The sequence below is a fragment of the Oncorhynchus mykiss genome, chromosome 2, assembly GCF_057628025.1.
Source record: "Oncorhynchus mykiss isolate SJ-2025 chromosome 2, ASM5762802v1, whole genome shotgun sequence".
Lineage (NCBI taxonomy): Eukaryota > Metazoa > Chordata > Actinopteri > Salmoniformes > Salmonidae > Oncorhynchus > Oncorhynchus mykiss.
In genome coordinates this window covers 97,967,623-97,992,446 of record NC_143023.1, presented here as the reverse complement: position 1 = coordinate 97,992,446, position 24,824 = coordinate 97,967,623, and the positions used below count along the sequence as shown (strand labels likewise).

The following is a 24,824-nucleotide window of genomic DNA, read 5'->3' as shown; positions in this document are numbered from 1 at the left end:
TAGAGGACCTGCAGTCCCACATGCTAGGGAGGGATCCTCTAGTGGTGGGTGGGGATTTTAATTGTGTTTTAAGCAGAGCAGACAGGAGAGGGGCAGGAGGGGATTTTAAGGTAGACAGGTCAAGTGTTTTATTGCAAGTGCTGTGCAGGGATTTTAAACTGACTGACTGTTTTAAAACCCTGCATCCAAGAGAGGAGGGCTTCACCTGGACCAGTGGTGATGGCACCAGAGCCTCTCGCATTGATTATCTGTTTACCCGGGACTGTCCCCCAACTGATGCTAGAATAACCCCTGCTTTCTTCTCAGACCACGTAATGCTGACGTGCACCCTTTCACTATCTTCGGGTGTGACTGTGGGAAGAGGGCCCTGGAAACTGAACTGCTCCCTTCTAGAAGATGATAGAGTAGTTAGTCAGTACAGAGAGCAGTTCAGCCAGTGGCAGACGCTACAGGACTTCTTTGACACGCGAGCACAGTGGTGGGAAATGGTGAAGGAAAGGACAAGGACCTTCTTTAGAGAGATAGGAAAGGAAAAAAGCAGAGAAAAAGATAGACGCATGGTGGGACTGCAAAAGCGACTGGAAAGGTATTTTAACCTATGCCAACAGGGCCTTGATTTTAACCAAGAAATTAAAGAAGTAAAGAAGGAAATGGCACTTTTAGCAGAACAGAGAAGCAAGGGGGTTATTTTAAGAAGCAAGGAAAGGGAATTAGAAGAGGGGGAGAAGTGCACTAGGTACTTTTTTAAGAAAATAATTAGTAAGGGTAGGATTATGACAGGATTGAGAAACAAGGACGGGGTTTTAAAAACAGACACAGAGGGAATAAAGGAAGTGGTCGAGGACTTTTATGGGGAACTGTTTGGGGTAAAAGATGTGTGCGAGGGAACAATGGGGGACCTTTTAACATACATCGACAAGACCTTACCCAATACAGACGACCTGAAAAAAGACCTGACGAGGACAGAAATCGACCAAGGACTGAAACGTTTTAAGAGGGGTAAATCACCGGGGGAGGACGGCCTCCCTTTGGAGTTTTATCTGACCTTTTGGGATGTTTTAGCCGACGAACTTCTGACTGTTTTTACTGACTTCGAACACCTCGACAGACTACCCGACAGTTTTAGAGTGGGGATCGTGACTCTTTTACATAAGAAAAACGACAGGACGGACCTGAAAAACTGGAGACCGATTACCCTTTTAAACTTTGATTGTAAACTTTTTACCAAGGTTTTAACACTCAGAATGTCTTCTGTTTTAGGGGAGGTGATCCACCCGGACCAAACCTGTGCCGTGCCCGGAAGGAAGATCACGGACAGCCTGATACTGATCCGAGATGCCATCTGTTATGCGAGAGACAGAAACATGCGGCTTGTAGTCCTAAATTTAGATTTTGAAAAAGCCTTTGATCGGGTCTCGCACCAGTACCTCTTTAAGGTACTGCAAAAAATGGGTTTCCCGGACAGGTTCTTAGCTTGGGTGGGACTGCTGTACGGGGACATCACCAGCAAAATCCTTGTAAATGGGCATCTGTCAAAAGCAGTGGGAGTACACTGCGGCGTCCGTCAGGGCTGTCCGTTATCTCCCCTTCTGTTCGTGGCCTGTATTGAACCACTGGCACAGGTCTTGAGAAGGGACCAAGGGATCAGTGGGGTGGGTATCCCGGGGAGTGGGGGGATGACCGCCAAGTGCGTCTTTTACATGGACGACGTCAACATTTTATGTACCGACCTTTTATCCGTCGACAGGACTCTGGACAGGACTGACTGGTACGGACGAGCCTCTGGGGCGAGACTGAACAGAGACAAGACAGAGGCCCAATTCTTCGGACCGTGGGCAGACCCAGACTTGACCAGACTACCTCTGACAGTTAAACTGACGGACATAAGGGTACTGGGGGTAAAGTTTGACCGGGGGGGAGGAGGGAGCGGTAACTGGAGCGGAATCCTGGGGACGGTAAGACAGAGACTGGGTTTTTGGGGACTACGACAGCTGACTTTTGAGGGCAAGGTTTTAATCATTAAAGCTGTGATTTTACCTGTGCTTTTATTAATCAGTTCTGTTTTTATCCCCCCTCGAAGGAGCATTTTAGACCTGGAGCGGACGCTGTTTTACTTCCTGTGGGGATGCAAGTGGGAGAGGCTGAGGAGGGAGGTGGTCAAGAGGCCCAGGTCCAAGGGGGGGAAAGGCTTGCCTGACCTCTACTTGTTCCTGGGCAGCCGCTACACAGCGTTACATCTGACTCTTGCCACCTCCCCGGTCAACAACAAGACCCAGGCCCTCACACGGTTCTGGCTGGGATCTTACCTCAGGACTCTGAGGCTGATCCCAGTCGACCTGCGAGCCCCAGTCTCTTTCCTGCTACCCCCGCACTACGTCCAGCTCCAGAAGTTTTTAAGACATTTTAAACTGGAAAAAGAAACAGTCACGGTTTTAACAAAACACCGCTCTCTTCTCTCTCTTGTGCAGGATCGGGAACCAGTGTGTCCAGTGCGCGGGCTCGCTATAGGTGAGCCCACAACGGTTTGGCGCAACGTGGCCCATCCTGCTCTCCTGAATCGGCATCGGGACCTGTCCTGGATGGTCGCCCACGAGATCCTCCCGGTCAGGGCCGTTATGCACTCACGGGGCATGGCGAGGACATCCGCGTGCCCCCGACCAGGCTGCGGCCAAGAAGAGTCGGTGAGGCACATGCTCTGGGAGTGCAGAGCCGCCAGGGACCTGTGGAAGGAAGCAGGCCCCCTGATCACCTCGTGTCTGCCAGCAGGGGAGGACCTAACACCTCAGCTCGTGCTGTATGGGGTGGGCCGAAGGCCCATTCCATCGAAGGCCTTCACCAAGCTCTGGCCCACCCTCACGTGCCTGAAGGAAGCACTGTGGTCCTCCCGTAACCTGCTGGTAGCGAAAAACGTAGAGACCACCCCCCAGGCAGTGGCCATGGTAGCCACGGAAGCCCTGGGGTGGTACGGAAGGAAGGGGGCCTCGACCCCAGGCGAAGGGTCCCCCACAACACCCTAGGTCCCGGCGGCCACGGCCTGACAGCGCTGCGGCGCCTAGGGCGATGCGCCTAGGGGAGGGATCTCCTCTGGGCCCCGAAGGACGGGACGATGATCTATTCAGAAGAGCAGGATGAGGTGAGCTTGATAAAGACTCACCCCCCTCCTGTACAAGGGACTGAAGACAGCCTTTTAACAAAGTGACTTTTTAACATGGTTTTTCATGTCTTAAAAATGTTTTACCTTTGTTAGATCATTAGTACACATTTTAAATGGCTTTTACAGATTTGATGTTTTTACAAGGAAAGTACTTTTATCCATGGTTGTTTTCATTGGTTTTAACAACATGTACTTTTTAACAAATTTAAATGTAACTTTCAAATGCTGTGTTTTATGCTTTGTTGCCGTTTTTATGTGTATCAATGATGTAAAAAATGTATGAGCTGTTTTTAAAGGAAATGTATCAATAAAACTTTTCCAAAAAAAAAAAAAAAAAAAAAAAATCTGTTCTTATCAGTTTAATATCTGATACGTCCCCTATCTGGGGACCATATATTAAATTGATTTTTGGAATAGGGAGATGGAATAGGGGCTTGCTCCGTCCACTCCACGCATCGACCTGGTATTGCAGTACCTCCAGGAACGGTGCACCCCCTTCCGTTGTAAATATAAATTGGACGAAGTTAACCGGATGTTAGTTTTATTAGAATCATTACGTTTGAGCAAGTCTGTCAATGATGCCTAGAAAGTGGTGAAGCCACTCGGCCCTGACGCTTTTATGCCGTTTGTATGTGTATAAAATGATGTACAAAAATACAGATGAGCTGTTTTCAAAGGAAATGCAACAAAACTTCCAGAAAACACCTGTTCTTACTTGCACCAACGAAACGAGACAAATCCTTATTGAGTTAAAACCAGATTTACTGCTAAACTGGAATAAAAATCTATCAAATAGGGGTGTGGGAAACCATTTGCAGATAACAATATTGACATAACATTTGATATTTAAAAAATATCTCAGGTAAAATAATTGTCCACTTGGTGGCGCCAGACTTCCACCGACCGTCGCCTTGTTCAAGCTATGTGTTCAATCAAAATGCATTTTAATGTTGAACCACTCGACTTCATTACATAGTACATCATCAACACAAATAATGTATGAAATAAAAATAGTCTATATATTTTTTTAAATCTGTCTGTAGAGCCTTGCATGATAAGGTCATTGTAGGGAGGCCTTTATAAAGTTGCCCTCCTAAATTACTAGAGGCCAAACTTCAAAGATGTCCATGGCACTGGACTGCAGTGAGAGCTAGACCGACAATGCGTCCTACGGTCCTGGCTGCCTAACTAAATGTGTGCTTCGCATAATACACTTTAGCAAACATGGCACTTTTGAGGCACACTTTTAAAATTAGGCTTAGTCAGTCACTACAGCAAACTTCATATCATGCACATAAAATACCAATAGGCCTATTGGGTTGGAGAGCATCTATCTACTCACGAAATACTGTATCGATGAATAAAACATGCACTGCTTTGTTTCATACTGAAAGTTGTCATAATTCAAGTTCCATCCATGAAATATTGGTATGTGGAGAAAAAGTGTCCAATAGTGGTTGAACTATAATCCTACAAATCTACTTTCATTCTCACTAATCGTGGAACTGTATGACAACAGTCCAGTCGTCGCGAACCGTGCGCCAGGCTCCAGGTTTAACCTGCTACATAAGTTCCATAATGATTACAATAGGCTACATGTCCAAAATGATCGCTAAAATAAATGTATGTGGGTATTACTGACAGACGGCTCCAGATCGTTGCTGATACTAATTGTAAAATAAAAGCCTGGGCGTATAATCGAACCCTTCTAAATCGCATGTTTTCAGCTCGGCAGGTTTAGCCCTACAGAAGCCTGTAGCTTGGGGCTCCAAATGTCATACAAGCGAATCATGACGGCACACAATCAGAATTCTGAATAATGGCACAGTTATGTATAACCTACTAGACCGTGGAAAAATCCATTTCATATATTGTCCCCAGATAGAGGACATATCAGATATTAAACTGATAAGAACAGATTTATTTTATTTTGGAAAAATGGTTATTGTCGCAGGGTTTCTTAAAATAGCTCATACTTTTAACATAATCATTTGTACGCTTTAAAACGAGATAATATGCATAAAAAACTGCATTGAAACATTATATGTTAAAAGTACATGTTATTAAAACACCCTAAGAAAGAAGTACTTTTAAACATATCCAATCTGTAAAAGCCATTTCAAATGTGCACATTATAATTCAAACAAGAGTATACCTTTTTAAAGACATGTAAACGGTTTAAAAGTCCCTTTATTAAAAAAGAGGTCTTCTCTCCTTTGTGCAGGAACGAGGTGAGTCCTTATCAAACTTGCCTCCTCCTGCTCTTCCGAATCAACTCCGCCCCATCCTTCAGGGCCCAGAAGAGATCCCTCCCCTAGGCGCTGCAGCACTGTCAGGCCGGGACCTTAGATGTTGTGGGTGATACTTTGTCTGGGTTTGAGGCTCTATTTTGTCCATACCACCTCAGGGCTTCCGTAGCTATCAAGGCCACTGTCTGATGGGTGGTCTCCATGCGTTTCCCTACCAACAAGTTAGGACCACAGTGCGTCCTTCAGACACGTGAGGGTGAGCCAGAGCTTGGTGGAATCGGCCTTCGGTCCACCCGTTACAGCAGGAGCTGAGGTGTTGTGTCCTGAGCTGAGGTGTTGTGTCCTGAGCTGAGGTGTTGTGTCCTGAGCTGAGGCGTTGTGTCCTGAGCTGAGGCGTTGTGTCCTGAGCTGAGGCGTTGTGTCCTGAGCTGAGGCGTGGTGTCCTGAACTGAGGCGTGGTGTCCTGAGCTGAGGCGTGGTGTCCTGAGCTGAGGCGTGGTGTCCTGAGCTGAGGCGTGGTGTCCTGAGCTGAGGCGTGGTCTCCTGAGCTGAGGCGTGGTCTCCTGAGCTGAGGCGTGGTCTCCTGAGCTGAGGCGTGGTCTCCTGAGCTGAGGCGTGGTGTCCTGAGCTGAGGCGTGGTGTCCTGAGCTGAGGCGTGGTGTCCTGAGCTGAGGCGTGGTGTCCTCCCCTGCTGGCAGACACGAGGAGATCAGGGGGCTTCTTTCCACAGGTCTCTGGTTTATTTCATTGCAGTTACTCTTCTCTTCCTTATAGTTTCTTAATGTTTGGTATCTGTTTTGATATTTACATTTACATTAGTGGTACATATAGAGAGGAGACTGGGACAGGCCTTTCTCCAGTATTAACACTAAAGCTCACCACACCTCCTCCTCTTCCTCCTCCTAACTCACGATGGAGGTATAGGACTAGAATAACCTCATCAGGCCTTTCTCCAGTATTACCACTAAAGCTCACCACACCTCCTCTTCCTCATCTTCGTCCAACCTCTTCATCCTCTTCTTTTGTTTCCTCCTCTCAACTCATTTATTTAACTAGGCAAGTCAGTTAAGAACTAATTCTTATTTACAATGACAGCCTACCGACCGGGCAAAACCCGGACGACACTGGGCCAATTGTGCGCCGCAGTATGGGACTCCTAATCACGGCCGGTTGTGATACAGCCTGGAATCAAACCAGGGTTTGGAGTGTCGCCTCTAGCCTTAGACCGCTGCGCTACTCGGGAGCCCAACAATACCCAATCACTTACCTACCAATTTAAATCAACCTTTTAAGTATAATTCCTCTTGTATTCCCTGAACATCCAAACATAGAAGTGGATAATAGATGATGTGCTTTCAGACAGGCTGTGGCCTGCAAAATTGTGCTTTCAGACAGGCTGTGGCCTGCAAAGCTGTGCTTTCAGACAGGCTGTGGCCTGCAAAGCTGTGCTTTCAGACAGGCTGTGGCCTGCAAAGCTGTGCTTTGAGACAGGCTGTGGCCTGCAAAGCTGTGCTTTCAGACAGGCTGTGGCCTGCAAAGCTGTGCTTTTATCTGATTTTTCTCTGTCTTACTAATAACCTTTTAGAATTCTAATTGAATGGAGAAGCAGCCTACATCCTCTTGATTTTTATCATCTTAGTTGTATCTCGTGTGAAGTTTCAGACGCATGTGATTGTAACTGAGACATCCAAGATGTCAGTGGATTGACCGAATGAAGACAGACATTGTTTTACTGTACCAGTGCTTGTGAATAAAAAAAATCTTTCTTGAACTATTTCTTCACAATTTTTTTACAGAAGGATGTTCAGAGAACAACCAGCCCATTGTTGGACCAGGCTTTATTCTCACTTTCTACTGGTTCTCTTATGTAGGTGTAGCAGACTGTCTCAGAGGAGAGTACCACGTTGCAGGTGTAGCAGACTGTCTCAGAGGAGAGTACCACGTTGCAGGTGTAGCAGACTGTCTCAGAGGAGAGTACCACGTTGCAGGTGTAGCAGACTGTCTCAGAGGAGAGTACCACGTTGCAGGTGTAGCAGACTGTCTCAGAGGAGAGTACCACGTTGCAGGTGTAGCAGACTGTCTCAGAGGAGAGTACCACGTTGCAGGTGTAGCAGACTGTCTCAGAGGAGAGTACCACGTTGCAGGTGTAGCAGACTGTCTCAGAGGAGAGTACCACGTTGCAGGTGTAGCAGACTGTCTGAGGAGAGTACCACGTTGCAGGTACACAGTGGCGTGCTAAAGTATTCACCCCCTTGGCATTTCTCCTATTTTGTTGCCTTACAACCTGGATGATCAGTGGAAACAGGAGGCACTTGAGCTTAATTTCGAGTCTCATAGCAAAGGGTCTGAATACTTCTGTTTTTTATACACTGATCAAAAAATAAAGGGAACACTTAAACAACACAATGTAACTCCAAGTCAATCATACTTCTGTGAAATCAAACTGTCCACTTAGGAAGCAACACTGATTGACAATACATTTCACATGCTGTTGTGCAAATGGAATAGACAACAGGTGGAAATTATAGGCAATTAGCAAGACACCCCCAATAAAGGAGTGGTTCTGCAGGTGGTGACCACAGATCACTTCTCAGTGAGCAACGAAGCCACTCCTTCGTTGTCCGGGCGGTGTGTTTGGGATCATTGTCATGCTGACAGACCCAGCCACGTTTCATCTTCAATGCCCTTGCTGATGGAAGGTTTTCACTCAAAATCTCACGATACATGGCCCCATTCATTCTTTCCTTTACACGGATCAGTTGTCCTGGTCCCTTTGCAGAAAAACAGCCCCAAAGCATGTTTCCACCCCCATGCTTCACAGTAGGTATGGTATTCTTTGTCCTCCAAACACTACGAGTTGAGTTTTTACCAAAAAGTTATATTTTGTGTTTCATCTGATCATTTTGACCCCACGGGGTGAGATTTTGCGTGGAGCCCCAGATCGAGGGAGATTATCAGTGGTCTTGTATGTCTTCCATATACTAATAATTGCTCCCACAGTTGATTTCTTCAAACCAAGCTGCTTACCTATTGCAGATTCAGTCTTCCCAGCCTGGTGTAGGTCTACAATTTTGTTTCTGGTGTCCTTTGACAGCTCTTTGGTCTTGGCCATAGTGGAGTTTGGAGTGTGACTGTTTGAGGTTGTGGACAGGTGTCTTATATACTGATAACAAGTTCAAACAGGTGCCATTAATACAGGTAACGAGTGGAGGACAGAGGAGCCTCTTAAAGAAGAAGTTACAGGTCTGTGAGAGCCAGAAATCTTGCTTGTTTGTAGGTGACCAAATACTTATTTTCCACCATAATTTGCAAATAAATAATTAAAAATCCTACAATGTGATTTTCTGGATTTTTTTTCTAATTTTGTCTGTCATAGTTGAAGTCTACCAATGATGAAAATTACAGACCTCATCTTTTTAAGTGGGAGAACTTGCACAATTGGTGGCTGACTAAATACTTTTTTGCCCCACTGTACATACAAAACCATGCTCTTTCCATGACAGACTGACCAGGTGAATCCAGGTGAAAGCTAACCCTAACCCTAATAACCCCCTTATTGATGTCTCTTGTTAAATCCACTTTGATCGGTGTAGATGAAGGGGAGGAGACCGGGTTAAAGAGGAAGGGGAGGAGACCGGGTTAAAGAAGGATTTTAAAGCTTTGAGACAATGGAGACATGGATTGGGTTTGTTTCATTCAGAGGGTGAATGGGCAAGACAACAAATATGCCTTTGAACAGGGGTATGTTAGTAGATGCCAGGTGCACCGGTTTGTGTCAAGAACTGTTGCTGGGTTTTTCACGCTCAACAGTCTCCCCTGTGAATCAAGAATGGTCCACCACCCAAAGGACATCCAGCCAACTTGACACAACTGTGGGAAGCATTGGAGTCAACATGGGCCAGCATCCCTGTGGAACGCCTTCAACACCTTGTAGAGTCAACATGGGGCCAGCATCCCTGTGGAACGCTTTCAACACCTTGTAGAGTCAACATGGACCAGCATCCCTGTGGAACGCTTTCAACACCTTGTAGAGTCCAGGAATAATAATGACTGGTTATGCCCTGCTATTGTTTTAATTTGGATTTTATTTTTGTACCCAAATATACTTTATTTGAGTCTGTTCTGAGGGCAAAAGGGGGTGCAACTCAATATTAGGAAGGTGTTCCTAATGTTTTGTACACTCAGTTTACAGGCCTAAATAGTGATAAAGCAGGATCATTTGCATCTGTTAAATCTACCCTTCAGAATGACTTCGATAGCAACAGTGAATCTATTTAGTTTTCAAGTGGAGACCTTTCGACAATCATTCTCACGATAGCTCATTGGTACCAACAGTCAGTGACAACTATCATAGCTATTTTTCCAGTAGGATGTGCTGCCAAGCCTATTGTTTTCTTTCATCTGATCGTGGATATGACATCGATGATCTGACATTGTTTTAAAGGAACTCATTCACCACTCTTCCCCGTTATGCTCTGGGCACAATTAGCAGATCAACCCATAAATAACATTCAAATACTTCATATTTGTTTTGCCAAAATTATCCAAATTCTAAAATGCATAAAAAAAATTACTTTTTTAAAACAGTGATTTTATTAAATTAGGTGGATAAAATAAGACAACTTTAATCTTTAATATTGTTTATATTTCCATTACCAATCCTGAAAATGTGCTGTGAAAAATAAAAACAAGTGATAATAACCCAGTACAACCTTCTTTCCTAAACACATTTGGTCTGTTTCTCACCTCACTTGATACAAGCCGTGCAAAGTTATGCCAAGGAGACCTAGACTGATTGTTGCTTCAACTCAGTGGAAGCGATTATACTGGGTTTCTCAGTGTAGCAGTGCTGCTCTAGGATCAGTTTAGTCTTTTTCTGATCATAATGAATAAGAAGGGGGGGAGCATCTGATTCTAGATCAGCGTATCTACTCAGACGTTTTGTGAACATAGGCCCAGGATGAAATGGTCAGCGCCGTGTTTTCTACTTGACCCTACGGCTATTTATTGAAATGCTACATAACAGATTATTTTCAGCGCCATCATTCCTCCATTAAAATACACGAACAGTTAAGACTATGGTTACATCATATTCATTTCAGCAGTATATGGGCCTCCGTTCACACATTGACTTGTGTGGCTTCAATACTTCCTAGCCTTAAATTACTTTATCGTAACATTTTGTATTATTTTCCTAGAAAATGTAAATAATGTAGGGGGAAGAATGTTCAGGGCGATATTACCCTCCTTACAACTAGAAGTAATCAATCTTTAAACATTCTAGAAACACGGAATTTAGGAATTCACCCCCCCAAAAATATATTTGTAGACTGTGACCATGCAAACCGAGTCCTGAATTTATCTAACATGTTCATCTCAATGTTGCTTTTCTCAACTGGTATACACAATATATATGTGTAATATGTGAAGAGCACCGAACTGACATTTGGAGAACTATAGTCTTTACATAACAATGTAGTATTATATTTCAGAATGCCAATAGCCATCCTTTGAGTAAAAAACATATTTAATTTATACTTGAGAAAAATAGTAATAATCTGATTTGCACGGAACACAAAATGTATTTTCCTTCGTCAAACAGTAACAATTACATTTTGTTTGACAGATCATTTCTTTTAAAAGATCAAATTAAATTCATTCTAGGATTGGGGAAAAAAACAAGTTTGATGCTGGGTTTTCGCATCTCATTATGGGAGGTGAAACATTTTGGTATCCAGAACACAGTCTTATTGGTCAGTCAGTTTCGAGGAATCGTTGAAGGAATTTCTAACGTGGAGAAACAACCCTGTTGAAATCAGACGTTCCTCGTCAAACCATTCAACACTTCTTTTCAGAATCGAGTTTGTGTGCGGCTGGCGGCAGGCGACATAAGGGTGGTTATCATTGGATGGCTCTGGGCAGTAGAATAGGTCATAGGTCATGCTCTGAGGGGGCTGGGTGGAGCAGAGTGGAGGGGGAATGGGGACAGACAGTGGAACCCTACTAAATGCCACCCTATCCCCTATATAAAGGGTTCTACATAGGGAACAGGGTGTCGTTTGAGATGCAGAAATCGGGTTGGTGTCACGTCACATGAAGTCCTCGTAGTCTTGTGCGTAACCTCCATCGAACTCTCCGTAGTCCGATAGGTCATCCTTCATCTTGGACTTCATCCCTCCGGCAGCAACCAGACCTTTCTTTTTCTTCTTCCCTTTATTCAGCTGCTGTTGGAAATAAAGACGGATTCGTTTTGTCTTATGACAGTAATTCATTTTATCATCATGTCCATTAGGGCACGCCTCAGTCTTTTCTTCCGTTTGATGCCTAATGAACATGACCCGGACTGAATACCGGTCTAAGTAGACCATGGATACTGGTGATAAATGTCTCTGTATGTAACCATTTTAAAAGCTTGCTTTTGGTTTATTTGTAAATAAAGCATGTCAGTTTTGTCACAGATTTTTTTTTTTTAACTTTTTTTTTGTCATTTTGAAAAAGAAAATAATAATAAACCCACTAACCTTTTCTTGTTTCTGTTTTTCACTTAGTAAGACTGTGGGAGTTGCTGACTTTCTTCAAGTCCTCTACCTCCACTGTAACATAAGAGATGCACAGTTAAAACAGTATTTCATATAATACAGGAACAGCCCCACTGACCGTTGAGATGCATGACCAATAACATCGGTTACTTTTCAAACGGTATATTATTAAATCAATACTTACATGAGAGACAGAGGTCTCGAAACAAGGACTCTAGGAAGCCGGAATAGTGTATTGAAGTCTCAAAAGGTGATTTCTTGTCTTAACAACTTTTCAAACTCTGTGAACTCATCTTTAGAAGACGGGCTTATGGCATCAATTCCTTTTACGTTGTTGACGACACCTGATTTGAGAAGGAAAAAAATGATTTGAGCACCAATGATATGAAGCTTTCCACAGGCAACTGGTGTTGACAATGTCTAAAACTCTTGATGCTTAAACCAGACATTTTGCAATATAAATGGCAGATTCTCTGTAAAGCTTTCTATGAATCTGTAATACAGTGCCTTGCGAAAGTATTCGGCCCCCTTGAACTTTGCGACCTTTTGCCACATTTCAGGCTTCAAACATAAAGATATAAAACTGTAAAACTGTAAGAATCAACAACAAGTGGGACACAATCATGAAGTGGAACGACATTTATTGGATATTTCAAACTTTTTTAACAAATCAAAAACTGAAAAATTGGGCCTGCAAAATTATTCAGCCCCTTTACTTTCAGTGCAGCAAACTCTCCAGAAGTTCAGTGAGGATCTCTGAATGATCCAATGTTGACCTAAATGACTAATGATGATAAATACAATCCACCTGTGTGTAATCAAGTCTCCATATAAATGCACCTGCACTGTGATAGTCTCAGAGGTCTGTTAAAAGCGCAGAGAGCATGTGTCTCACTTGTTGTTGATTCTTCACAAAAAAAATACAGTTTTATATCTTTATGTTTGAAGCCTGAAATGTGGCAAAAGGTCGCAAAGTTCAAGGGAGCCGAATACTTTCGCAAGGCACTGTATGTGTAGACTGTCAGCCTTAAATATTTGTCATTCAACATACTTTTGGTAATGTAGTGTATGTGGACACCTGCTTGTCGAACATCTCATTCTAAAATCATGGGCATTTAATATGCAGTTGGTCCCCCCTTTGCTGCTATAACAGCCTCCACTCTTCTGGGAAGGCTTTCCACTAGATGTCGGAACATTGCTGCTATAACAGCCTCCACTCTTCTGGGAAGACTTTCCACTAGATGTTGGAACATTGCTGCTATAACAGCCTCCACTCTTCTGGGAAGACTTTCCACTAGATGTTGGAACATTGCTGCTATAACAGCCTCAACTCTTCTGGGAAGGCTTTCCACTAGATGTTGGTACATTGCTGCAGGGGGACTTGATTCCATTCAGCCACAAGAGCATTAGTGATGTCGGGCACTGATGTTGGGCGATTAGGCACGCAGTCAGCATTCATCCCGAAGGCTTTCGATGGGATTGAGGTCAGGTCTCTGTGCAGTCAAGTTCTAAACACACTGATCGACTAACCATTTCTGCATGGACCTCGCTTTGTGCACGGGGGTATTCATGCTGAAAGAGCCTTCCCATATATTACCTCAATTATCTCGACACTGGTGCCCCCTCACATTGACTCTGTACCGTAACACCCTGTATATAGTCTCCACATTGGCTCTGTACCGTAATACCTTGTATATTGTCTCCACATTGACTCTGTACCGTAACACCCTGTATATAACCTCCACATTGACTCTGTACCGTAATACCCTGTATATAGCCTACACATTGACTCTGTACCGTAATACCCTGTATATAGCCTCCACATTGACTCTGTACCGTAATACCCTGTATATAGCCTCCACATTGACTCTGTACCGTAATACCCTGTATATAGCCTCCACATTGACTCTGTACCGTAATACCCTGTATATAGCCTCCACATTGACTCTGTACCGTAATACCCTGTATATAGCCTCCACATTGACTCTGTACCGTAATACCCTGTATATAGCCTCCACATTGACTCTGTACCGTAATACCCTGTATATAGCCTCCACATTGACTCTGTACCGTAATACCCTGTATATAGCCTCCACATTGACTCTGTACCGTAATACCCTGTATATAGCCTCCACATTGACTCTGTACCGTAATACCCTGTATATAACCTCCACATTGACTCTGTACCGTAATACCTTGTATATAGCCTCCACATTGACTCTGTACCGTAACACCCTGTATATAGCCTCCACATTGGCTCTGTACCGGTACCACTGTATATAGCCTCCACATTGGCTCTGTACCGTAATACCCTGTATATAGCCCTGCTGTTGTCATTTACTGCTGCGCTTTAATTATTTGTTATTGTTATCTCACTCTTTTTGTAGGTACTTTCTTAAAACTGCATTGTTGGTTAAGGACTTGTAAACATTTCACTGTAAGGTCTACTACACCTGTTGTATTCAGCATTTCACTGTGAGGTCTACTACACCTGTTGTATTCAGCATTACACTGTAAGGTCTACTACACCTGTTGTATTCAGCATTACACTGTAAGATCTACTACACCTGTTGTATTCAGCATTTCACTGTAAGGTCTACTACACCTGTTGTATTCAGCATTACACTGTAAGATCTACTACACCTGTTGTATTCAGCATTTCACTGTAAGGTCTACCTACACCTGTTGTATTCAGCATTTCACTGTAAGGTCTACTACACCTGTTGTATTCAGCATTTCACTGTAAGGTGAACTGTAACATTTGATTTAGAGGGATACAGGGTGTGTACATTATTAGGCTTTTGCGTCAGGTCAGACCTAAAAAAAAAAAATACCTGGTCCAACTTAGGTCCTGTCCTTCTTACCTGGAATCTCTGTTTCTTCTCTGTCATCTCAGTCACTCTGCTGATTAAAGACTGTTCCGCTCCCTGCATCTTCTTCATCTCCTGTTTCAGGTTCCCCTGCAAGACAAAAACACAGTGCCGTCATCCTGCCGTCAATAGAAAACATGCTTTAGCTCTCTGGAACACGTATTTATACTATAACGCGTGTGATATGTTTATTCACCACTAACGATCCTTAGACAACATTAATACTACGGCTCATACAGCTGGGATGTGATCAGGTATTTTTGTGGTGTGTTGGTATGTGTGTTTGGTAAACACTCCTCTGTTTCTCACCCTCAGCTCCCTCTCGGCCTCTCTGATGCTGACGCAAGCGTGGTCCCGGTGCGACCCGATCACGGTACACACGGTACAGACACACACACTACACTGACGGCAGTAGATTCGGTTCATCTCCTGGTGTTCCGGGCACCTGATGACCATGTAAGTTATACTTCAGCTTGCTGCCAGTTGTTTAATGATTTGTCATATAATAAATTAAATAAAACAATCGTCAACTTTAAATGAAACGTTGAAACACAAAGTATTTACAGGAATTCAAGACTTTACTGAAAATACCGTCCAAAGTTGTTAGGAATTTAACTTTGTGCAGCTCAGAAAAGGAAATTCAATTGAGATTCTCCCCAAAATAAGAGTGAAACTTTACCTCCAGGGTGAGGTGTCCTCCACAGGGGGTACCAGGGTGTGGCTCTGGAAGACAGGGGACTCCAGGTGAGGCCGGAGGTGGTCGGAGCACATGGAGGCTCCACACACCAGGCAGGTCTTCACCGCAGGGAGAGAGCCCTGGCTGGGGCAATAGTGGCAGGGTAGGAAGGTCTCCCTAGAGGTTTGACGAGCCAGGCTGGGGGACAGGTTGGTACGTCCAGGGGACAGGTTGTTGGCAGCACGGGTAGGAGAGGTGGAGGTGCCGATTGGACCAGATCTGTTGGAGATCTCTGGAAGAGGCTCCCGCTCAGCTTCAACAGGCTTCTCCTTCGTAGGGGTGACTAAACGTAAATGGGTTGTTATGGTCGTTTCAGCAGGATTCTTGGCGGGTGTGTACGGATCTCTTGCAGGGGGTGGAGGTGGGTCCAGCTCAACGGTGGTGATTCTTCTTGGCGATGTGTTGGTCATGTGACCTGCTGCTGCTTCAGGTGATTTTCTAGGGTCATTCAGTGGTTCTCTTGTAAGAGGTTCTGTTGCAGCAGGGGGTTCATCCAGCTCAATGGGTGGGTCTCTCCTAGGGGACCTAGACCTATCACGTGTCAGGTCCGGACCTCTGACGGCGACGGACGCAGTACTAGGCGGTTTGGTTGCTAAGGAGAATGACGTCAGACGACGTGTTCTGATTGGCTGAAGAGGAGGAAGAGGAAGTGGCGGGTCTCTTACGGTCACCAGACCTTCCCCTGGAGTGGGAGGAAGAGGAGCTGCCAGTGGCTTGTCTCTTGTTGTCGTGAAAATGGCCTCCTGGGACAGAAGAACTGGCTGGTCTCTTCCCTAACAGACGCTTGGATTGAGAGATGGAGGCTCTCTTCCCAAGGGTCCAGCCCGCCGAATTTATCTCAATGACATCCTCTTCATTGGCTCTGCCTTCTATACCCAACACAACATACATAACACAAATACATTAGTAGTGATTAGGCCTACTTAGGTTACATCAAAAGGACACAAACCTAGCTAAATCAAATCTAATTGTATTTGTCACTGCACAGAATACAACAGGTGTAGACTTTAAGCGAAATGCTTGCTTTACAAGCCCTTCCCAATGATGCAGAGTTACAAAATGATGGGAAATATCATAAATATCATATTATTTTAAGATAGAATAAGGTCGATTGATTTTAAGGCAAGTCAATGGACTTCAGTAGACTTTGACCTGTGTCGTTACTCGTGTGCGTCAGTCAATATAGCGTAATATTGTTGTTAATGTTTCTATCATAGCCAAGTCATCACCACCATATGAAAACAATGTGTTAACGATGTGTTATTGTTTTAAACTGTAGGCCTAGTACCATAACACAGGTACATCTTCCCCAGCAGTAGCCTAACTTTGGAAATGTTCGTTCCCATGACTAGTCAGCGAACCTGGGGTGTATTTATTACGTCTTGGAACGGGAAACCGTTTACCGTTATGAACCAAACAGCAAACGGAATGAAGCGTGGAGGGACCTATCAGAATTGGTCCAATATTAAATTCTCGTTTTCGTTGCAAAAGGTTTTCCGTTTGAAATAAACGGTTTGTGTTGCAAAACGTTTTGTAACAGACTCGGCGTAATGAATAAACCCCTGTATCGTTGTCCCCAGCCTAATTGCGCATGGGCAGAAGTGTCTGGTGAATTCGGGAAGTTACCTGTGGCTGAGCTGGTGCGTGTATGTGCAGGCGCTTCATGTCGCCACGGACTTGCGGTAGTGTCTCTCTTGAACCCCACCGGTAATGTCTTGTACTCCTCCTTGCATTCGGGGCAGTAGTATGGACCGGTGGGCGAACCACTCCATAACTCCTGTATACAGCAGTAGCAGAAAATATGTTTGCATCTCAGCGCAGTCGGATTCCGACATATACCGTGGCACAAAGGACACACCGAGGGCTCGCAGTCCGGGGTCGGCAACGACTGACCCATTTTGCCCAGTAAAAAACGATATTTGTTACGTTTTTTTTGTCAACAACACGACAGGCTCGACCTCCAGGAAACGAAACCGTAAAATTAGGAGGAGCCAAGTGTTTGAATTACGTCCCCAGTGTAGTCCTGCACACTGCGCCCCACTCTTAAAGGTACAGGAAAACAATGTCTCCTCTGACCCAAATACATGTAGCTCGTTAGGTCGACAGATCAAACTACGCAGAGGTCTGCACTAGTGTCATCATTTGAAGAAAACATACACACGAGGAAAAAGCATGCGTACCTGTTGCCCTACCCGGCAGTTTCAGGATGGCTGTGATTGTAAGGTACCCAAGGGGTTAAAATCATACTGGCCTCTCACCATTTTAACATAGATTGTGGAAGTTAATCTCTGAACATAGGTCTACTCTAACCTTTCAATTATTTCTTCATCTGGTTTACTAAACAATTCCAATACGTGTTCTGTGTTTCACTCATAGTTTAAATTCTCCAAAGTGGCCTGGGCTTCTGGAGCTCAGACGTGCAGTAGTACGTGTAGAAACAGATAGGTCGCGTTTTGAAGTGTCTGTCCTATAGCAGGCCACGTTTTGAAGTGCCTATCCAATAGCAGGCCACGTTTTGAAGTGTCTGTCCTATAGCAGGCCACGTTTTGAAGTGTCTTGTCCAATAGCAGGCCACGTTTTGAAGTGTCTGTCCTATAGCAGGCCACGTTTTGAAGTGTCTGTCCTATAGCAGGCCACGTTTTGAAGTGTCTATCCAATAACAGGCCACGTTTTGAAGTGTCTTGTCCTATAGCAGGCCACGTTTTGAAGTGTCTTGTCCTATAGCAGGCCACGTTTTGAAGTGTCTGTCCTATATAGCAGGCCACGTTTTGAAGTGTCTGTCCTATAGCAGGCCACGTTTTGAAGTGTCTGTCCTATAGCAGGCCACGTTTTGAAGTGTCTGTCCTATAGCAGGCCACGTTTTGAAGTGTCTGTCCTATAGCAGGCCACGTTTTGAAGTGTCTGTCCTATAGCAGGCCACGTCGTGAAGTGTCTGTCCTATAGCAGGCCACGTCGTGAAGTGTCTGTCCTATAGCAGGCCGTGTTTTGAAGTGTCTGTCCAATAGCAGGTCGCGTTTTGAAGTGTCTGTCCTATAGCAGGCCGTGTTTTGAAGTGTCTGTCCTATAGCAGGCCGTGTTTTGAAGTGTCTGTCCTATAGCAGGCCCCGTTTTGAAGTGTCTGTCCTATAGCAGGCCTCGTTTTGAAGTGTCTGTCCTATAGCAGGCCTCGTTTTGAAGTGTCTGTCCTATAGCAGGCCGTGTTTTGAAGTGTCTGTCCTATAGCAGGCCCCGTTTTGAAGTGTCTGTCCTATAGCAGGCCTCGTTTTGAAGTGTCTGTCCTATAGCAGGCCACGTTTTGAAGTGTCTGTCACGGACACTTTTCTTTTTTTCTAAAACAGTTTATATGCAGAGTTGTGTCTATTGTTGCCCTCTTATTGGCTAGAATGGACCCACCCACCCACCATCCTGTCTCAGCCTCCAGTATTTATGCTGCAGTAGTTTATGTGTCGGGGGGCTAGGGTCAGTTTGTTATATCTGGAGTACTTCTCCTCTCCTATTCGGTGTCCTGTGTGAATCTAAGTGTGCGTTCTCTAATTCTCTCCTTCTCTCTTTCTTTCTCTCTCTCGGAGGACCTGAGCCCTAGGACCATGCCCCAGGACTACCTGACATGATGACTCCTTGCTGTCCCCAGTCCACCTGACCGTGCTGCTGCTCCAGTTTAAACTGTTCTGCCTTATTATTATTCGACCATGCTGGTCATTTATGAACATTTGAACATCTTGGCCATGTTCTGTTATAATCTCCACCCGGCACAGCCAGAAGAGGACTGGCCACCCCACATAGCCTGGTTCCTCTCTAGGTTTCTTCCTAGGTTTTGGCCTTTCTAGGGAGTTTTTCCTAGCCACCGTGCTTCTACACCTGCATTGCTTGCTGTTTGGGGTTTTAGGCTGGGTTTCTGTACAGCACTTTGAGATATCAGCAGATGTACGAAGGGCTATATATATAAATTTGATTTGATTTGACCTGATCTTGCCTCCTCCCGACCGCCTTCCATGTTTTAAGACACGTTATTTTAGTGGTGTGACACACTGGTCTGGACAGGAGGCCTTTTGTAAAAAAGGCAGCATTTGCTCAGAATTGGAGCCGACACATTGGTTGGTTCTCTCAACAACAACAACAGGACTTTGTGTTAGCCAGACTAACTCATAGGTGAGTCCCATACTGGCATGTTAAGTCAGGGAGCATTAATAAAGTGTTATAATGGCAGAGGGTTTCAACCACACCACCTCTTACAAATTGGATCTGACAGAACATTGTAACGACCCTGGGTTTATAAGCGAGGATATCGGACTCTGCCGCCCGAGCATTTCTTTTGCGTCACAGTCGATAGCGCGCTGGACTTCGGGCTAGAAGGTCGAGGGTTCGAGACCTGCTCCCTGCCTGTTTCATTACAATGTGAATGTTCTAAATATAAAACAAGGAAAGAAACATCACGCAAATTGAAATGTCTTTCAATATTGGCTTTACAGAAATATTTAAATAGAGATTGACAGCTTCTAGTGTAAAAAAAAAAAAAGCATGTAGAGGTCTAATTTTTATCATAAGTACACTTCAACTGTGAGAAACGGAATCTAAAACAATCCAGAATATCACATTGTATGATTTTGAAGTAATTAATTTGCATTTTATTGCATGACATAAGTACTTGATACATCAGAAAAGCAGAACTTAATATTTGGTACAGAAGCCTTTGTTTGCAATTACAGAGATCATATGTTTCCTGTAGTTCTTGACCAAGTTTGCACACACTGCAGCAGGGATTTTGGCCCACTCCTCCATACAGACTCCTCCACTCCTCCAGATCCTTCAGGTTTCGGGGCTGTCGCTGGGCAATACGGACTTTCAGCTCCCTCCAAAGATTTTCTATTGGGTTCAGGTCTGGAGACTGGCTAGGCCACTCCAGGACCTTGAGATGCTTCTTACGGAGCCGCTCCTTAGTTGCCCTGGCTGTGTGTTTCGGGTCGTTGTCATGCTGGAAGACACAGCCATGACCCATCTTCAATGCTCTTACTGAGGGAAGGAGGTTGTTGGCCAAGATCTCGCGATACATGGCCCAATCCATCCTCCCCTCAATACAGTGCAGTCGTCCTGTCCCCTTTGCAGAAAAGCATCCCCAAAGAATGATGTTTCCACCTCCATGCTTCACGGTTGGGATGATGTTCTTGGGGTTGTACTCATCCTTCTTCATCCAAACACGGCGAGTGGAGTTTAGACCAAAAATATATATTTTTGTCTCATCAGACCACATGACCTTCTCCCATTCCTGCTCTGGATCATCCAGATGGACATTGGCAAACTTCAGACGGGCCTGGACATGCGCTGGCTTGAGCAGGGGGACCTTGCGTGTGCTGCAGGATTTTAATCCATGACTGCATAGTGTGTTACTGATGGTTTTCTTTGAGACTGTGGTCCCAGCTCAGACCAGGTCCTGCCGTGTAGTTTGGGGCTGATCCCTCACTTTCCTCATGATCGTTGATGCCCCACTAGGTGAGATCTTGCATGGAGCCCCAGACCGAGGGTGATTGACCGTCATCTTGAACTTCTTCCATTTTTCTAATAATTGCGCCAACAGTTGTTGCCTTCTCACCAAGCTGCTTGCCTATTGTCCTGTAGCCCATCCCAGCCTTGTGCAGGTCTACAATTTAACCCTGATGTCCTTACACAGCTATCTGGTCTTGGCCATTGTGGAGAGGTTAGAGTCTGTTTGATTGAGTGTGTGGACAGGTGTCTTTTATACAGGTAACAAGTTCAAACAGGTGCAGTTAATACAGGTAATGAGTGGAGAACAGGAGGGCTTCTTAAAGGAAAACTAACAGGTCTGTGAGATCCGGAATTCTTACTGGTTGGTAGGTGATCAAATACTTATGTCATGCAATAAAATGCAAATGAATTACTTACAAATCATACAATGTGATTTTCTGGATTTTTGTTTTAGATTCTGTCTTTCACAGTTGAAGTGTACAAAGCATGTAGAGGCCTGTAATTTTTTTAAAGTAGGAAAACCTGAAAAATCGTCAGTGTATCAAATACTTGTTCTCCCCACTGTACATCAGATAACATGGACTGCCACTCATACAGGTAAAGACACCAGTACATAACTTACACACATTACAGAGTTAATACTGTATATTGTTATTGTGTATATATTTCCAATCAGCCATTTTATTTTTTTAACAACTTTATTACTTAGCTATTTGTGGATATTTTTGTTTAGGAGAGCTTGCAAGTAATCATTTCACTGTACCGTTTACACCCTGTATCCTGTGCACGTGACAAATAAATGTTGATTTGATGATCAACTCACCATTCATATCAGCTGTCATAGTCAATAGAATAGGTGACTGACTTGACCAACACTATCTAGTCATCATTGACATTGACTATTTTCATTTTTGGAAAAATAACGTTCCCGTAGTAAACGGGATATTTTGTCAGGACAAGATGCTAGAATATGCATATAATTGACAGCTTAGGATAGAAAACACTCTAAAGTTTCCAAAACTGTAAAAATATTGTCTGTGAGTAAAACAGAACTGATGTTGCAGGCGAAAGCCTGAGAAAAATCCAATCCGGAAGTGCCTCATGTTTTGAAAGCGCTGCGTTCCAATGCGTCCGTCCGTATTGAGCAGTGAATGGGCTATCAACCAGATTACTTTTTCTCCGTATTCACCAAGGTGTCTACAGCATTGTGACGTAGTTTTACGCATTTAGCGGCTACATTGCGCAAGTGGTCACCTGATGCTGCCAGAGTGACTCTCGGGTAAAATACAGAGGTAGCCATTACTCCAATCTGTCCTACTGAAAAACGAATTGTCCCGGTGGATATATTATCGAATAGATATTTGAAAAACACCTTGAGGATTGATTATAAACAACGTTTTCCATGTTTCTGTCGATATTATGGAGCTAATTTGTAATATTTTTCGGCGTTTTCAGTGACCGCAATTGCCGGGCGATTTCTCAGCCAAACATGAAGAAAAAACGGAGCTATTTCTCCTACAAAAATAATCTTTTTGGAAAAAAGGAACATTTTCTATCTAACTGGGAGTCTCCTTAGTGAAAACATCCGAAGCTCATCAAAGGTAAACGATTTAATTTGATTGCTTTTCTGATTTCCGTGACCAAGTTACCTGCTGCTAGCTGGACAAAATGCTATGCTAGGCTATCGATAAACTTACACAAATGCTTGTCCTATCTTTGGCTGTAAAGCATATTTTGAAAATCTGAGATGACCGGGTGATTAACAAAAGGCTACGCTGTGTCTCAATATATTTCACTTGTGATTTTCATGAATATTAATATTTTCTAGGGAAATTTATGTCCGTTGCGTTATGCTAATTAGTGTCAGTCGATAATTACTCTCCCTCTTGTGGGATGGGGAGTCACTAGTTAACTACCTCAAATGTAATATCCATCATGATTCTAATAAAAGAACCACCCGGTTAACTTGGTCTACTTTTCCTTTACAACGGCAGGGGGTGCACCGTTCCTGGAGGTACTGCAATACCAGGTCGATGTGTGGAGTGGACGGAGCAAGCCCCTATTCCATCTCCCTATTCCAAAAATCCCTTTAATATATGGTCTACATTTTGAAAATCCATTTACTGTTTTGCAACAGCTCTGTGTCTTATGGACTCTGTTCTAAAAACTCGACAACCTTGTTCCAAGAAAAATGCTTGTAGACGATTGAGAAACTGTAATAGGTTGTTTCCGGGCGTATTGTATTGTAATGTTTATATGATGCACGTAAACACTTCACTGTACCGTTTACACCCTACCCTGTATCCTGTGCATGTGACGAATAAACGTTGATGTGATGATCAACTCACCATTCATATCAGCTATCATAGTCAATATACAGTGGGGCAAAAAAGTATTTTGTCCGCCACCAATTGTGCAAGTTCTCCCACTTAAAAAGATGAGAGGCCTGTAATTTTCATCACAGGTACACTTCAACTATGACAGACAAAATGAGAGAGAAAAAATCCAGAAAATCACATTGTAGGATTTTTTAATGAATTTATTTGCAAATTATGGTGGAAAATAAGTGGGAGAACTTGCACAATTGGTGGCTGACTAAATACTTTTTTGCCTCACTGTATCTCTGCAGTTTTCTTCTCTTTGCCATAATTCATCATCAAAATTCATCATCTTATTCGACTAGTAGTTGGGGTTTCTGAAATGTTTATTGCTTGCCAACATTTTACTCCCTCATCTATGTTTAATGTAACACACATACATCAATTATTCCTTTCGGGTTGCCTATTCTGACGTGACGTTTGTAGTATAGAAAGTATTTGACTCAGATATGTGCCACAGAAAGTATTTGACTCTAGCCACAAAATGAAGTAAATTAGAAGTGGGGGGAGAATTTCTGCCAAAATACTTGGAACCATTTCCCTGTTTGACCGCTAGGTGTTATGGGTATTATGACTCATACTGTGGTACTCTATTGTAGGCTGTGTGTAGCAGTTAGTGGTTATGATATGAAGGTTTGGCTTGGTAAGGTTTTTTTTCGCCTGGTCACAGACAGCTTATGTGTTGTGCACTGAAGTCCACAAGTGAAGGTTAAAGGTGAGAGGAGGAGAGCACGTAGGTGCCAGAAGGAATTATCCCACGATCAAAGGGATCGTGCTGTTTTGAAAATTATCTGTGTTTGCGTGTGATCAGGGGTGTGTATTCATTCTGTTGATTCTGTTGAAAAACGTTTCTTAAAGCGAAAGCAAACGGAACCAAACGGGGATAAACATACCTGAATTTGTCCAATGGAAACTCTCATTTGCAAATGTTGGACTAATGATTACACTCTAGATCAGCTAGATGAAGGCAAGATTGAACAAGGCGGTATTGAATGTGTCAATAATGTCTGTCATCTTGATTACTCAAAAGTCTCTCAACCTGTGTTCACCTACATTGTAAACTTTCATTCATAGGCTAGGTTGTAGCAACCTCATGATGGGTACAAGGACAGTATCATGTAGTAGCCTAAACCTAACTTTCAGGATGAATCAAACCAGTGTAGTTTTTATTCATCAATATGAAGTATTTTCTGCGTAATGGCAATTTAAGTGCATGATATGAAGTTTGCTGTAGTGACCGACTAAGCTTAATTGTAAAAGTATGCCTCAACAGAGCCATGTTTACAAAAGTGTATTATGCTGAGCACACATTTAGTTAGGCAGCCAGGACCATAGGCCGGGACCACTCCGTAGGACGCATTGTCGGTCTAGCTCTCACTGCAGTCCAGTGCCATGGACATCTTTGAAGTTTGGCCTC

General features: G+C 43.8%; 3 protein-coding genes, 1 non-coding gene and 2 pseudogenes across 5 annotated transcripts in view; 2 read left to right on the top strand and 4 right to left on the bottom strand.

Moving 5' to 3' along the window:
* LOC118943862 (uncharacterized) overlaps window positions 1-23,381 on the top strand; it is a 42,790-nt gene extending 19,409 nt beyond the window's left edge. Inside the window, exons 3-4 of one of the 2 annotated variants that reach the window (XR_016490087.1) lie at window positions 19,118-22,630; window positions 23,024-23,381. The gene's annotated coding sequence lies outside the window, so the exon portion shown is untranslated. Of the gene's footprint in view, window positions 1-5,378; window positions 7,275-7,586; window positions 11,630-19,117; window positions 22,631-23,023 lie in introns of those variants that run through there. The other variant, XR_016490092.1, reaches the window with a different exon arrangement.
* Window positions 3,464-3,651, top strand: LOC118944196 (U2 spliceosomal RNA). Its single transcript, XR_005039512.1, has one exon. It is a non-coding gene; the product is annotated as a U2 spliceosomal RNA (small nuclear RNA).
* LOC118944214 (U2 spliceosomal RNA) lies at window positions 4,982-5,097 on the bottom strand (annotated as a pseudogene).
* On the bottom strand, window positions 11,925-15,958 carry LOC110512361 (E3 ubiquitin-protein ligase MID1). The gene is made up of 4 exons (XM_090213464.1): window positions 15,492-15,958; window positions 15,122-15,257; window positions 14,807-14,902; window positions 11,925-11,996 (listed from the first exon to the last, which is right to left on the bottom strand). The coding sequence occupies exons 1-4, from the start codon at window positions 15,956-15,958 to the stop codon at window positions 11,988-11,990; spliced, it is 708 nt and encodes a 235-aa protein (XP_090069590.1). The 3' UTR covers window positions 11,925-11,987.
* On the bottom strand, window positions 15,983-17,445 carry trim25l (tripartite motif containing 25-like). Its single transcript, XM_090213483.1, has 2 exons — window positions 17,175-17,445; window positions 15,983-16,417 (listed from the first exon to the last, which is right to left on the bottom strand). The coding sequence occupies exons 1-2, from the start codon at window positions 17,443-17,445 to the stop codon at window positions 16,125-16,127; spliced, it is 564 nt and encodes a 187-aa protein (XP_090069609.1). The 3' UTR covers window positions 15,983-16,124.
* On the bottom strand, window positions 23,022-23,235 carry LOC118944205 (U2 spliceosomal RNA; annotated as a pseudogene).
* Window positions 23,382-24,824: the final 1,443 nt, after the last annotated feature.